This window comes from Xenia sp. Carnegie-2017, unplaced genomic scaffold (assembly GCF_021976095.1).
Source record: "Xenia sp. Carnegie-2017 unplaced genomic scaffold, XeniaSp_v1 HiC_scaffold_23, whole genome shotgun sequence".
Lineage (NCBI taxonomy): Eukaryota > Metazoa > Cnidaria > Anthozoa > Malacalcyonacea > Xeniidae > Xenia > Xenia sp. Carnegie-2017.
Window position 1 is genome coordinate 5,943,313 of NW_025813486.1, and position 16,299 is coordinate 5,959,611.

Genomic DNA, 16,299 nt, shown 5'->3' on the forward strand with positions numbered 1-16,299 from the left:
TGTTAGTACATAATATTTTCCATATTACAGGGCATGTCAGTTAATGAGCAAAGAAAAATTAGCATAGCACGACTAAATAAGCATGTTGGCTTAACAACTATAATTATAATTACTCCTTGAGTTCTAAAAAATATATATATCGATTTACGTATTTTGTCGTGTCATGTGACATAGAAAATCCTTTTGCAACTTGGGTTATCAAAGCTACGTGCAAACGTTCTCAATATGTTGACTCAACATGCACTAAACATTGTTTTGTGTTTGATGAGTGATGCTAAACGATGTGTGCAAACACTCTCAACATGTTGAGTCTTCAAATGATATCGCGTAGAATCATGAGATAAAATACTCTACCATGCCTAGCAACAGCGTATATACAGGTACATAAACGGTTCAGTGACCAGGTAAATAACAACAATATAAGCTGCACAGGTAGTGTTCATGCTTTCGCTCAACATGTTGAGTGTGCTGTTTTAAAAACCAGAAGTTTCATTGTACTATAAACATAGTTGAGGTGCGGTTTGGTGACCATGGAACAAAGCAAATGTTGAGTGATGTTGAGTGGAAATTTTGAGCAAGTTCAAACTTCACTCAACAACGCTTAACACCGCTTAATAGCTACTACTCAACTCTCCTAAACACGGTGTTGAATATGTTGAGTTCGTTGTTGAGTCTACATGTTGAGAGCCTTTGCACTTAGCGTTTGTGCGTCGGTGAATACTACTTCAAAAACGTTTGCCAACAGTTCTTGTAAGAAATTTACGTTACTGTTTCATTTAACGTCTAGTGCTAACTTGCATTTGAGTGAAGTGACTCTGTCTTTTGCTACATTTAATCTTGTTTCATAAAAGATCAATTTCCATGAATCCATCTAGGTTTTCCAGGATACTTTTACGAAGCGTGAGTTACGAAGCGTTGAGCCTTGAAGATCCTTTCTCTGAAAACACAGGTTCAACCAAAGAAAAAAGATAATCTGCATCAGGAATCATATCAGCACAAAATTTTTTCACAAAAAGAGAACAGCAAGCATCTGGATTTTTCATAATCATATCTCCAAGTCCATAAACATCCCGACCTTTTTTAAACTCATTCATGTATAGTATGCGATTGCTAACAAACTTTACTTTCAGGGAATTTATAATATCTTCAACATGACTTCCGTCAACAACTCCAGTGTAGCCATTATCCAAAATGAAATCACAGTATTTGGTACAATCAAGTCTAATGTCATAAAGTTTTTCTATTTCTTTTTCAGTTAAATATTTATCATCAACTTTGGTCAAATCAATTTCAGCAAAGATGCAATTGTAGGCACATTCTTCCAAGAAGCATGGTGGTGGCCCACCTTGTGCAAGAGATGCAGCAGCTATCTCTCCACTTGTGCGAAAGTCTCCATTTTGGACATGAAATGTGGACTTAATAGGAACACCATTTTCAAATAGCTTTGTCGATATGTTTGCAACTGTATCTGAAAGGAATTCTTTTGCAATGGCTCCTGAATCGAGTCCAGCTTCTCCACAGTACTTTACTATTATTCTATTGGTCGGTAATTTTTTCTTTGATTGACGCTGCCAAAGTGAAAAAATTCTTGAGAGATCTGCCTTTCTTTGTGTAGTTATGAAAAACTGGTCACTATCATTCACTTTTGAAGAGAGAGCATTTATGACATCTTGCTTATCATGTATCAAGGAACAGTTTGCATTTGCAATGATTTTTAAGTTTTCTGAATCAAGAGACTTGGATGTTGAAGCAAACTCACTTTCTTTATTCCATTGCAGTTGCAAATGCCTAGCTATTTCTTCATCTTTACTAGTGCATGTAGCAGATTCAACTACACTTGCCTTTGTCTTGCAAATTGTGGATTCATTATCTTCTGAAATTGATTCTGTATGCGAATGGAAGTGCTGATGATTTTCCTCATCAGTTGATTCATCAGATTCATTTGAGGTATGTGTTATGCCTTCATTCAGATCAAAGTCAAACTGAGTGCACAAATATAAAGTTATGCGTTTATAATCTCTTCCAATTTCAAATTTTTACTTTTCCAGTTCAAAGAAATTTTTTGAACCAGGCATGAAAAGTGCACAGCTTCCGTCTTCAAACAATAACTCATATCTTTCCTTTCCATCAAAAGATCTATCAAATGCTGTCATTTTTTCAATGGCTTTTTGCAATATTATCTTTTATGGAGCTGATTTTGGAACACGAATTTGGGAGCCTTTTCCCTTTAACCGTCTTGAGGGAACCATCATTAGGGAACCTCTTTAGTCCAATAAATAATGTTAATTCTTCATTTGGGTCTGATTTAGCTTTCTTAGTTGATCGAAAATGTGCACAGTTCTCTTTGCTTGTTTTCTTTTTCAAAAACAGCTCAAATGTGAGTACTTTACTCGCATTCTGAGGCCTGCCAAATGATAGCTGGGTTAGACCATCTGCAGGTGATTTCCGTTTATCTCCACAAACACTACTCGTTGAGGGCTCACAACTTGAATGTGGACAAATTTTTGTTTGGTAATCTCGACACTTCCAACAGTATTTTATTCCATCTTTCAGTTCTGCAGAAAAGACCCCACAAAAACTAAACCAAATTAATTTGTTGTATTATTTTGAAAGTTTAGCTATGCTAAGAAATAACGTTAAAAAAGCATGTTGTAATAAGAAGCAAGTGCATGATTCAATAGTAATTCTTTCATAAAAATATTGTAACTAGACCGTAGCTCAAAATAAAAGACATATAAACTTACAAAACATTCTTGCTTTCATGTTCGTCAGCCATATTGGTTTGAAGATTTCGTCAATATTCATCCAAGTTAATATACAGGTCAGTGTGGCTAACGCATAGCTCAAATGTCGCCGTGAGAATTTTGTATTCAAATGTTGCCGTGAGATTTTTGTATTCAAATGTTGCCGTGAAGTTTTTGTATTCAAATGTTGCCGTGAGATTTTTGTATTCAAATGTTGCTGTGAGATTTTTGTATTCAAATGTTGCCGTGAGATTTTTGTATTCAAATGTTGCCGTGACACTTATAGTCCACCGTAAACCTGAGTATTTCACATACATGAAGTGTTGTCCCATGTCACATATTGTCCCCTTTTCTAACTGAACACCTCATGTAGAGATGTAAAGGTGTGTTAATCTACGGCTCATACCAGATTGATATTTTCTATAAAGTAAAAATGTCTTCCTATGTATGAAGATAAACCTTGAAATTTGGCAAAACAGCAAAGTATTTTTCATGATCACTAGGTAATTTTTCTGATGATCATTATAATTTCTAAACTAAATTATTTCAGATTTACATTTAAACGAGCTTTGATCATATGAAAAGATATTTATCATAACCAGCAAGCATGACACATGAACCAGTTTTAACATTCATGTAATTATATAATTAAAGACATGTTGGTTACATTTTGTTTGTATTTGATAATACAATGCTACTAGTGATTGCTATATAGCACACCTTGCATATACTTACAGGAGATAATAGTCTAGTGAAATGCCTAATAAACATTTATGGCATTAAGCTGTCCTTAACTGCAAATTTTCACTCTGATAATTTTTGCTTAGTCTTTGGCAGAAAAAAATTTTGAGTTTTTTCTTAAAAGGAGAATTTGCTGGCACTGATGTGGAGATGGGTAAAGGGTTACAATAAACTTGCATGGTTTGAAATCTGAGCTTTTCAATATCTATGAACTGTCACTTGTAGTACCAAATTTCTAACTTAACTCATTACATAGAGGTTTGAATGGGGGTCTCTAGGGGGTCTATGCCTGATAACTTGGTAGAAATTTATAAAGACTGAAATTTTTAAGGCTTTGCAATTCAAAATTTCTCAGAGGAGAATGCCTCCGAGCCCCCCAGGTGCGGAGCGCCTCCGACGTTTTATGACTGATGTTTGAAAAATCCTAGATCCGCCCCTGACAGTTATAGCAACAAAAATTAGCGACTATTAATCTTTGTGGTTAAGAAAAATTCCTAGATTTGAGATCTTTATTAAATTCTAGCTTGAACTTAAAGTAGACGAAGCGAAGTAACAAAGTAATAAAAATTATGAAATCATTAAAATAATCTGACTGAGGCATTTGCATTAGTTGCATCACCCTGGATCCACGACCAACAATGTTCCATGTGATACTCTAGGATATCAGCTAAGTATTGTCTCAATCATTCGGATATGGATTAGATGTGAATTAGAAAGTCGAAAATTGTCTACTTCGATGATAGATTTGTGTGTCGGTAAACAGTAGCAAATTCCGTGTTCGTCAAAAATGGAGAAATTTACAAAATTGACTATATACCTTCAAGACCATATTTTCAGACTTGAAAGTGCATTTTAATCTTTCTCTTACTTTTTTCACGTTTTGGCTTTTTGAATCGCATCAAAGGTATGTGAAAATTATTATTTGTAAAGGTTCCTCCGGGGAGCGGAATTAAATCTAAAATCCCTAGTGGTTTTTCCTATTTAGTATTCTCCAAGTACTCGTGCCTTCGTGCGCGGTCTTGGTTTGTACCATTTAGGTTTTTGCATTAGGGATTTTTTATATCGGTTAAGTCTAAAAAAACAGTGACCTTGGTAAGGGACTAAAGTTCTACTTCATGTTATATACAATCATCGAAACTAAAGACAGAATTCATTTTGTTATAGAAGTTTTTAGAGTACGTGCTCCCGATAAAGTTAACGTCAACATGAACCATATTTGACCGTCTGACAATTTTAAAAAATAAAATTTCTGAATTATTTAATAAATCTAGGATCTGTTTAATTATACCGCTCCTAAAAGATGTGTGACTTTTACCAAAAATGTCACACTTCTTTTAGGAGTGGTATAATTTGGTCTTTGGGTTCGATTCCCAATACACTGTTCTTGTGTCAGAAATGCCCATATTATAGTTATAGTTTTTTAATAATATTTGACGCAAACATCTCAAATTGTACTTTATAATAGGAAAGGCATTTATGGCTATTCGTATGTTTAAGATAATTTTGTTCTTAGTTGTAATTTTATTGGCAAATGTATGTGGTCTAGTCTGAAAACGAATTTTTTTGAAATTTATTCACTCGGATGAAGTCTTAAAAGTAAAGATGATGATTTTTTCTTTTTACGTAGTTTATGTGTAGAAAAGAATAGCCATTTTTTATGACATAAGTACTTACGAATGCTTCAAATAATAGTACATACGGACGTTTCAATTTGATTAATATAAATTTTAACTTTCTAAAAATGTTCATAATGGTTATTGACACTTCCATTCAATTTTTTGGGGGAAATGGGATTGTAATTTACATTCGTTTTCCTCAAGTGAAAGGTGATCCTCTAGCTGGTGGATAGTGCATTTCAGCAGGTGGTTTATTAGCTATATCTACCACTTCATAAGTTATAAAGCATACATATTTACTAAGTGATATAAAATATCACTTACAATTCAGCCAGATGTTATACTTTGAATTGTACGATTACTTATGACGTTTAAAGTGCCTATGAAATGAAAATTTTCATGTTTGCAATAATAAGAAGTTTTGAAATGACAATGTACTTTCTAAAAAAGTTAATGCATATCTCTTTTCCTTCGCGAGATATTGAAATTTTGGTATTTCTATTTCATCCAACTTGTGACGTCATATTGCATAATGAGTTCTCAAAATGTTTGAAATACTCTTTATTTTCCTGACAACTTTAGGTTGATACTAATAGGCAGCATCTTATACCATTAAACACGTCACAACAAATGAAACTGTGACCTTGTGAAGTAAAGTATTGTTAAATATACCTAATACTCCTAGCTCTCATTATACAATGTGACGTCACAAGTTAGATAAATCGGACATAGCATAAACCTCAATACCTCAAAAATTGAAAGTGGTATGCATAAACTGTTTTAGAAAGCACACTGCATTTTAAAAGTTCTGGTCATTGCAAAAATAAAAGTTTTCGTGTCAAAGCATACTATTTGGTTTGTAAACGAATACAAAATAAATAGTCTTGTGTAGATTGATGAAGATTAGTTACCATTACAAGCCAATCCTCGCTGCCAAAGTCAAACACGGTTTTACAATCCAGAAAATCTAGATGTCATATGTTACAACTCATTGTAAAATAAGAACGTTTCTAAAATTTAAAATAAATAGATGCAGTAAACTCTAGAATAAATCCAAACAACTTAAGAGGCAAAAATGTCAGCCTTCGTCAATTCAAGAAAAATCTTTCGCACTTATTATACATTATATAAATCGTGTTGTTTTTAATGTTTGCAAAATTGTGTTTAAAAGGCTGCAGTAACTGGAGAAAGCTGTAGCATTGTTCTTTGTCATTTAGAAGTTATTTACTTTCTTTTGTTGTTGTAGTATACTCTTCGCGAAGTTAATTCAATAAAATAAAAAAGCCTAAAAGCTCAAAATTTATATAAATGATTTACAAAACTTTAAACTAAAACTGTCACACAAATATTACTAAGTGCTTTCATGTGACATTAATATGCGGGTACCTACCAGATGATATGGGATCTGAGATGTAAAATCAACATAACTATGCACTACTTTCTATCTGTGAAGTAAATACAAGGTCTTACAGCAGTTATAAGATTATTTTGAAACTTTACTCAGTAAATGTGAGTGTGAGAGAGTTTTTAGAATATAGGCAATTGAGAGCGGCGTAGTTAACCTTACGTGTATTTAGGTGTATATTCAACATTCATTTAAGAAATTTTAAATACATAGCACTTGTATTTTAGTTGTGTGGATTTAGGCACGACATAATTGTCAGGGTTACAGCGCATGAAATAAACAAAATATCAGAAAATGATGACAAATATGATTATTTTTCTATAAAACTAATTAAAATATTATTGAGTCCATATACAAAGTATTAGACAAAATGCTGTCAATCACTCAATCTCATGAAAATGTTATTAATTCGACTATTTTATATTTTAATCAGCTACGTAATTAATATGACATAGTAAAACACAAAAGATTCTACTTATGGAATTATGCACAACTCCTGATGGTCAGATTTATACGATAAGGAACTTCCAAGAGCCCAAAAAGACCAAGGCCAGACTTTTAGTAATTATAATAATTTCAGAAACCTAATTTTTTATTGTATACGAGTTTATCATGTTGGATAAATGTAGTGCAAATTTATCAGTGTAGCTAAACATAAAAGTTAACTTTTAATGTCATATTCGCCTTCAGTCTTTTTCCAAAACAATTTACAGTAAAAATTAAATAATCAGGTATATTACATTGTATCAAAGAATACCTCAGACTGTAGATTCAGCAGAAATGTGGTTAAATATCGTCTAAATACGTCGTGGAAACTGTTTTTCTTTATATCTATAAAATAAGATCGCTACAGTATCAATGATTTCTTAATAGCTACTTTTTTCACGCCTAACAGGTTCTATTGTATCTAAATTGTTTATTGATGTAGTTCGCTTTTATTAAAATTAAAAAATTTCTTGAGATCTGGTTTGTTTTTCAATTCTTCATTTGACCTGACAGCAGCATGTACCCGAACAGGGAGATTAGGAAATGTTCGGAGAAAATACGCCCTGTAATCGCCAATCTTATAAAATGGTTCTGGTTGTGGTAGAGGTCGTATTTCATCGTTCCAATGCTGGTCAATATTTCGAATAAGTCTTAAGCATTCTGTCCATGAAGATTTATACTTATAAATTTTTCCAGTTCTCACGTTCATTCTAAAATAATCATAGACATCACTATCCATTTGACTTTTCCAATATACGGATTCTCTATTCAAATGTTGAAAGACACTTGACTGGGGATCATTTGTCTTAATTGGTCTTTGGTTCCCAACTTTACTTAACATTTCAAACTTCTCATTATCTGACATGAGAAATGGGTGTTTTAATGCTTCGTTAGAATATGCTCTGTCTTCAGGTTTTAGATTTAACATCCACGACAGAAGGTCCTTTAGTGTTTCATCCTTGATTTCTTTCAAACCAACATGGTCTCCCTTCAGCATGTTGTCCAGTCTATACCGTTGATTTCCAAAAGGATGTTTTCCTTTTGTTGCAACATAATAAGCTACCATCCCTGCATTCTAAAATAATAAAAAGCGTTACATCAAAATGCAATTTCACAACATTGAGTGTCTTTACAACTTACAAATGTTTACATTCCTACACTTACATATACATCAGACCTTCTATTGTAACGGGCTTTATTTACTGAATCATCATCTTCGCAATATGATTCAGGAGCTATCCAATGCAAAGTTCCCATGGAAGTATTGCTTTTATATGTTGTAGAGTCATTCTTCATTATTCGACTTATGCCAAAGTCAGCTATCAGAAAGTTGCTTTTTGTGTCTCGCAGAACATTGGAAGGCTTCAAATCCCGATGTATAATAGGATTTGGGCCGCTATGAAGATCAGCTAATCCTTTTAAAATTTGTCTAAGAATATCAGGAAGAGCTTTTTGAAGATCATGCAAAGGAGAAAACGTGACAAAACTCTCCAATGATTCTTCACATAAGTCTAATATCAAATAAACATATTCTGTTCCAGTATCTTCTTCCAAGTAGAAATAATTCACGACATATTTCGACTTCTTTGCATTGAATTCATTTAAAATTTTCTTTTCGCGATGTGCAAGCTGGATAAATTTATGTCGATGTATTCGCTTCACTGCTTTACCGTAACCATCCTTACCCAGTCCAAGATAAACACGGGTTGCATCACTTCCTTCTCCAATGCAAAATTCTTCTGAGAATATTACACGTACATTGCCCTCCTCTTTAACATGAACACTGGAATTGCGTCCATATTCAATCAATTTTAAGAGCAATTGTCTATGTCTCGTTGATTCATCAATGTATTTCCACTTTTCTAGATAAAAATATAACATTCAAGGGTTAAAGAAACAAAATAAATATATTAAAAAAAAGCTAAAACCTCTCTAATTGGGAAAAAATACTAATACCGTACACTTTTAAAAAAACGTATTAAAATATTGTAATACATATCATAAATTTTTATCTGGTAACATTCGAGGTTAGCTTTCACCAAACAATTAATCATAAAAACGTCTCTCTTTAGTATATTCATAAATTTTTGTTAAGCAGTAACCTTGCGTTTTCCAAAAATATTAAATTAAAATTTTGAGAGCATATATTTTTTAGAGTCTAAAAAATTTTTTATACCAACAGATAACATAATAACTTCATTCAATTTTTCTTTCTATTCTCGATACTCGTCTCTTAGATAGACTATGTTATGTTTGTTGCCAAACATTAGCATTGAAATTCGATCTCTACATTTATTCTCTCAAACCTTGTTTGGACATCTTAAAGTGCAATGAAACAAAAATTTTGCTAGTTAAATTACATCTATATTGACCAGAACTTTTGAAACGACAGAGTGCTTTCTAAAACCGTTATTGCATGACATTATTCATTCTAAAAATATTGAAGTTCTTGCAATTAGCAATTTATTTAACTTAAGACATCATATTGCAATCAAATGACTTGAATTCCGATGTACATCATAAAATAAATATGCTTAGGTTATGCAATATATATAAAACAAAATAAAATTGAAAGGCATACCTTGTTTTGTATTTTCAACACCAGGAGAAATTCCGACATCTTTAGCATTAGCATCATCACCACTTGTGATTTCTACGAACAATATTTAAAAAAGCGTTATCCACACAAGCTGTGTATTTCTATTTTGACAACAAGTAAAAAAATGAATTTCTAGCTAGCGCTTGAAAAGAAATAACATAAATACATTGGAAAGTTTTGGATAGTAGCTTTTTAAAGCTATATATTTCATTTTGTTTCGCCATTAACTGCAAAATGTCATATCCATAGTCTACGCACTGTTTTACATGACTGAGATTTTCAAGTAATAAAATGACCTTACAAAAGGAAATATTGAGGGGGCAGTATGTATTTTTACGTAATGAACCAGCTTTCATCAGGCGCAATTTTACAAATGAATGTAGATAAACAAACTTCATGAATTACGACTGCCAAAGAGTATTTTGGTAAAAAAGAAGACAATAGACACTCTGTATATAGTAAACATTAAATAAAGTTTACTATATAGGAATGTCTATTTTGTTGTGTTTTACTAAAACTTCATAAAGGAAACAGCAAATGTTTTGTAAAACGAAAATAAAAACAAAACAAAAAACCATAGTATGAATGAAGTCAAAAAAGAACACTCGAAAAGTGGGTTTTATTATCTAGGAGACACAATTTTAAAACTATATATTTTCTCTTGGCGAAAACTAGAGGAGCGAAAGCCAGTCCTTGCAAAACAGCAAGAATGGAAAAAGAAAAGAAAGCTTCGTTTCAGATCAAATAATACCATATAGCTAATTGAATTTTTATTGACCTTGTCTGCACGGTCTTTATTGAGAAATCTCGGACCTCTGATTTTAGCACAAACCTCGCCTTAAGGGGCTCGGTCATTACAAATAACTTCAGTCCGATCTTTCCCCGTAAGCACTTCACACTCGGTTATTAAGGGCGTTGTAATGAATTCAGGGTTCCAAAGTTGACACAGCCAGGAGTAACTCCGGGGATAAGCTCCCGGTGTTTACAAAATGCTCCTCACGGCGTGCGTCTCAAACAGCCTCTGTAAACTAAGTCCAACTCCTGGCCTGCTCGTGTGGCTTTACTTCTAAGCCCGGCGGAGAAGGGGCGAAGGCGGGTCTCTGGCGCCTTAAAACCAGATTCTTCGGGCAGGTGGTGGCTTGTTAACCCAGGAAGGTAGCCCACCTAGGGGAAGGAAAACCCTGACTCCAAACTTCCGCTACCTTGCGGCGTACCCGGTTACGGGAAAGGCTAGGAGACGGATACTCCGAAGAAGTAAGCTGCACCTGCTGCGGCCGCTCTACACGTGGCAGCTTCTGCACCTGTGGAGCATTGTGTTGAATTTATTAAATGTACACTCAGCATGACGATATTTTGTTACTGTTATCAAGTATTACTTTAGTATGACATTGCGGGCGCAGCTCTATACAATCGCTGGCTCAGTTGTACGATATATATACGTTCTTGTTTTTTTCTTAATAAACAAACTTTTACTTATTTTCTCTCTGCTAATATTTCGTTGAACTAACACATTGAGCGTCAGTACGCGAGAGGGTGGAGACGGGCATGCACACCCCCTCTTCACCTAAAACATTCACCTGTGCTGGTCAGGCAAGCAGGTTCACCTGCATGCCTGCTCATCTGTCGCCCCGACAGGAGAGTGCATACATACATAATGAATTCAGACAATGAAAAGTGTTAACAAACTGTCGTCGCCAATCTCTAACGAGTATCTTAGTAATTATAAGAAAAAGTTGTTAAAGTCCTTTGTTGTTGACTTTTTATTTTGAGGACAAGTAAACTATTACAACTTTATGCAATTTTATGCAACCTGTCAAAGAACGAAAATTGTAAGCAGACACAGACATTAACACATTTTTTAGCGTTGTTGTTTAATTACTGATGGATTTAAAAGAAAAGTCTGGAATTATTTTAATCATACATAATCGTCATACACAGTATATATATGTATATAATTAAAAGTTTTCAAAAGAATATGCAAGCACACAAAAGCCTAGAAAATCGACTAATTTTATTTCCTAAACAGAGCAAATGAATGGTTGCTGAATTAATGCTTTATATTAAGCAACTTGATAAAACTAGATCTTAGCAAACAAATACATTATAGGTCTAATTTTAACTTGTAATAAAATTTCTACTTTCACTCCTGTAATTTAATATCTATGACATGTATAAATGACATAATATTTTCTTGCTGTAAAAAGAAATATACTGAAAATGGCATAAGCATGCTGAAATATGTCTGTTTTAAAATCATCCTGATTTGTTTCTAATGTTTGTCAATTTTTCAGTCTATGATTTTTTGAATACATAATTTTAACAAAGCTGGGTTTGGTGAAATAAAAATTTTTCTAAGATGTCAAAGACTCAAAGTGTGTTTAATTTTTGATACGTATATATTATAAGATGATATTTAAATGTATGCTTTAGTTCTATGAGTCACTTTGAAATAGACACCAGGTATATGAAATATTATTATCTCAAAATTGGTGCAATGTCGTATTTGAATCTTACAACTAACAATGAGTTTATAGCTGTTACATATCTTGAGCAATGTTTGTTTGATTAAATGTTTTGTTTCCCTCTCACTGTTCTTTAGAGCGGGTTTTATGTATATGTTTTTAGTTTATAGGTAGATTTTTGAATTATTCTTTTGGTTGATTAATGTAAATATGAATCCCAGCTGCGTTTTAATTATTGCTTTGGCTCTTTTGTTTATCTACAAGAAGAATGAATAACCCAGTCCTCACAAGAAACAATTTGTTTGTCAATGAATCCCTTAAATCTAGGACTTTCAATTCATTATGGCCAATTTTTTTTTGTATTATACTAAGAAATTTGTATGTATTCTTAGCCGACTGAAACATATTAAAAGCCGTTAATAAGCTACGGATCTCAAATAGTTGGAGTTGGACACAAAAAACACGAATTAAATTTTGCATTAATATTAATGCCTAAGCCATTAATGTACCTATTGATTTGACGGATGCAAGACTTTGTCTTAGTATATTTTCCCAATATATTTCCAGTTTAGTAATGTCTGTATATAGAATATGGTTAATAGTTACGATATTCTCAGCAACTCTGTGAAAATTACAAGTTTCAACAACACCTGTGGTCGAGACATCAATGCAGAAAGCTTTATCGTCAAGAGTTACACGTTTTCAAGCTTATTTTAATGATCAAAGTGTCCAACATTTAGTACAAAAACGGCAGAATACATTTAACTACTAGTTATATTCATTATGGCTGTCAGCGTTCTTCGTTGATGCACTTTATGACAAAATTGCGTCCTCCAAAGATTTATTAATTAATATTTGTATTTATAGTTGTCTTTTTGATACTTTTGCCAAATTTTGCGGAAAAAACGCGTTTTTCGACACAAAATTTAACAATATTGATGCTCCAGGCTGGCATTTGTTAATGGTAATATAAGAAACTAGTGAGGTGGGAACATCTTATGACGTCACGATCCATTTGTAAAAATTGGCATCGGGTGGCAAAATTTAGCGTTAAAATTAAACAATTTATACCAAACCAAAAATGCTCAAACATACACCAAAATGTTTCTAAGATTGTATATTTTTCACATGGCGAAAAAAAGATGGGGCGAAGTTTGGCCGGACTTGCACTTTAACAAAATAACATTATCACAAATGAATTACCAACATTATGTTGTATATAATACCTAAAAACTTACCAAAATATTTTGATGAATGAGAAACATGAGCATGACTTGGAACTGGAAATTTACTTTGAATTTTTTATACTCATATTTTTCTGTTTCTTCGTACATCGCACGAAACTTGCTCAAAGACGCAGTGACATGAGTATGGTCTTCACCTGGCACATTCAGTTTTTGAATTTCTACAGATTGTTCAAAAAACTTTATAGCTTTGTCGTGTTTTCCTGTTTTTTCATAAAGCAAACCGAGATGGTTTAAAGATACAGCGACATCTCTATGATTTGGACCTAAAGATTTTCTTCGAATTTCCAGTGCTTTTTTGAGATACTCTTTAGCTTTGTCGTACTTTCCAGTATCATAACACAACAAACTAAGATTGTGTAAAGAGGAAGCGACTCTAACATGATTTTGACCTAACGATTGTTTTCGAAGTTCTAGAGCTTTTTCGTAAAACTTTATAGATTTGTCGTACTTTCCAGTATTATAATACACATTACCAAGATTGATTAAAGAATCAGCAACATCAACATGATTTGGACCTAACGATTGTTTTCGAATTTCTAGAGCGTTTTCGTGAACCTCTATAGCTTTGTCGTAGTTTTCAGTTTTTTCAAACACCAAACCAAGATTGTTTAATGAATCAGCAACATAAACATGATTTGGACTTAACAATTGTTTTCGAATTTCTAGAGCTTTTTCGTGAACCTCTATAGCTTTGTCGTAGTTTCCAGTTCTTTCAAGCACGATACCAAGATTGTAAAAAGATGAAGCGACATGAACATGATTTGGACCCAGCGATTGTTTCCGAATTTCCAGAGCTTTTTTGTAAAACTCTATAGCTTTGTCGTAGTTTTCAGTTTCATAAAACACACCACCAAGATTGTTTAAAGACTGAGCGACATCAACATGATGTGGACCTAACGATTGTTTTCGAATTTTTAGAGCTTTTTCGTGAACCTCTTTAGCTTTGTCGTAGTTTCCAATTTTATGAAACACCAAACCAAGATTGTTTAAAGACTGAGCGACATCAACATGAGGTAGACCTAACGATTGTTTTCGAATTTCTAGAGCTTTTCCGTGAACCTCTTTAGCTTTGTCGTAGTTTCCAATTTTATAAAACACCAAACCAAGATTGTTTAAAGACTGAGCAACAGCGACATGATTTATACCTAACGATTGTTTTCGAATTTCTAGAGCTTTTTCGTGAAACTCTATAGCTTTGTCATAGTTTCCAGTTTTTTCAAACACCAAACCAAGATTGTTTAAAGAATCAGCAACATCAACATGATTTGGACCTAACGATTGTTTTCGAATTTCTAGAGCTTTTTCGTAAAACGTTATAGCTTTGTCATACTTTCCAGTATTATAATACACATTACCAAGATTGATTAAAGAATCAGCAACATCAACATGATTTGGACCTAACGATTGTTTTCGAATTTCTAGAACTTTTTCGTGAACCTCTATAGCATTGTCGTAGTTTTCAGTTTTTTCAAACACCAAACCAAGATTGTTTAAAGAATCAGCAACATAAACATGATTTGGACCTAACGATTGTTTTCGAATTTCCAGAGTTTTTTGTAAAACTCTGCAGCTTTTTCGTAGTTTTCAGTTTCGTAAAACACATCACCAAGATTGTTTAAAGACTGAGCGACATCAACATGATGTGGACCTAAGGATAGTTTTCGAATTTCTAGAGCTTTTCCGTGAACCTCTATAGCTTTGTCGTAGTTTCCAATTTTATAAAACACCAAACCAAGATGGTTTAAAGTCTGAGCAACAGCGACATGATTTAGACCTAACGATTGTTTTCGAATTTTTAGAGCTTTTTCGTGAACCTCTATAGCTTTGTCGTAGTTTCCAGTTTTTTCAAACACCAAACCAAGATTGTTTAAAGAAACAGCAACATCAACATGATTTGGACGTAACGATTGTTTTCGAATTTCTAGAGCTTTTTCGTGAACCTCTATAGCTTTGTCGTAGTTTCCATTTTTTTTTAAAACCACGCCAAGATTGTTTTAAGAAACAGCAACATCAACACGATTTGGACCTAACGATTGTTTTCGAATTTCTAGAGCTTTTTCGTTAAACTTTATAGCTTTGTCGTACTTTCCAGTATTATAATACACATTAGCAAGATCTGTTAAAGAATCAGCAACATCAACATGATTTAGACCTAACGATTGTTTTCGAATTTCTAGAACTTTTTCGTGAACCTCTATAGCTTTGTCGTAGTTTCCAGTTTTTTCAAAAACCACACCAAGATTGTTTAAAGAAACAGCAACATCAACATGATTTGGACCTAACGATTGTTTTAAAATTTCCAGAGCTTTTTCGAAAATTCAATAGCTTTGTCATAGTTTCCAGTTTTTTCAAGCACGTTACCAAGATTGTTTAAAGTTTGGACGACATCAACATGATTTGGACCTAACGATAGTTTTCCAATTTCTAGAGCTTTTTCGTGAACCTCTATAGCTTTGTCGTAGTTTCCAGTTCTTTCAAGCACGATACCAAGATTGTATAAAGATGAAGCGACATGAACATGATTTGGACCCAGCGATTGTTTCCGAATTTCCAGAGCTTTTTTGTAAAACTCTATAGCTTTGTCGTAGTTTTCAGTTTCATAAAACACACCACCAAGATTGTTGAAAGACTGAGCGACATCAACATGATGTGGAACTAACGATTGTTTTCGAATTTCTAGAGCTTTTTCGTGAACCTCTATAGCTTTGTCGTAGTTTTCATTTTTTTTAAAAACCGCACCAAGATTGTTTAAAGAAACAGCAACATCAATATGATTTGGACCTAACGATTGTTTTCGAATTTCTAGAGCTTTTTCGTTAAACTTTATAGCTTTGTCGTACTTTCCAATATTATAATACACATTAGCAAGATCTGTTAAAGAATCAGCAACATCAACATGATTTGGACCTAACGATTGTTTTCGAATTTCTAGAACTTTTTCGTGAACCTCTATAGCATTGTCGTAGTTTTCAGTTTTTTCAAACACCAAACCAAGATTG

The 16,299-nt window shown here is 33.3% G+C and overlaps 1 protein-coding gene across 1 annotated transcript; it reads right to left on the reverse strand.

Moving 5' to 3' along the window:
- Positions 1-7,161: 7,161 nt before the first annotated feature.
- Positions 7,162-12,835, reverse strand: LOC124448987 (serine/threonine-protein kinase/endoribonuclease IRE1-like). Its single transcript, XM_046999930.1, has 5 exons — positions 12,823-12,835; positions 12,563-12,631; positions 9,574-9,645; positions 8,157-8,854; positions 7,162-8,067 (listed from the first exon to the last, which is right to left on the reverse strand). The coding sequence occupies exons 1-5, from the start codon at positions 12,833-12,835 to the stop codon at positions 7,423-7,425; spliced, it is 1,497 nt and encodes a 498-aa protein (XP_046855886.1). The 3' UTR covers positions 7,162-7,422.
- Positions 12,836-16,299: the final 3,464 nt, after the last annotated feature.

What these genes read in the sequence shown, in the direction of transcription:
- LOC124448987 (XM_046999930.1), bottom strand. An exon ending in TGTTGAAAATACAAAACAAG is followed by an intron (nt 8,855 to 9,573) that starts GTATGCCTTTCA and finishes ATTTTTATCTAG; the next exon opens with AAAAGTGGAAATACATTGAT. An exon ending in ATAGAAGGTCTGATGTATAT is followed by an intron (nt 8,068 to 8,156) that starts GTAAGTGTAGGA and finishes TTATTATTTTAG; the next exon opens with AATGCAGGGATGGTAGCTTA.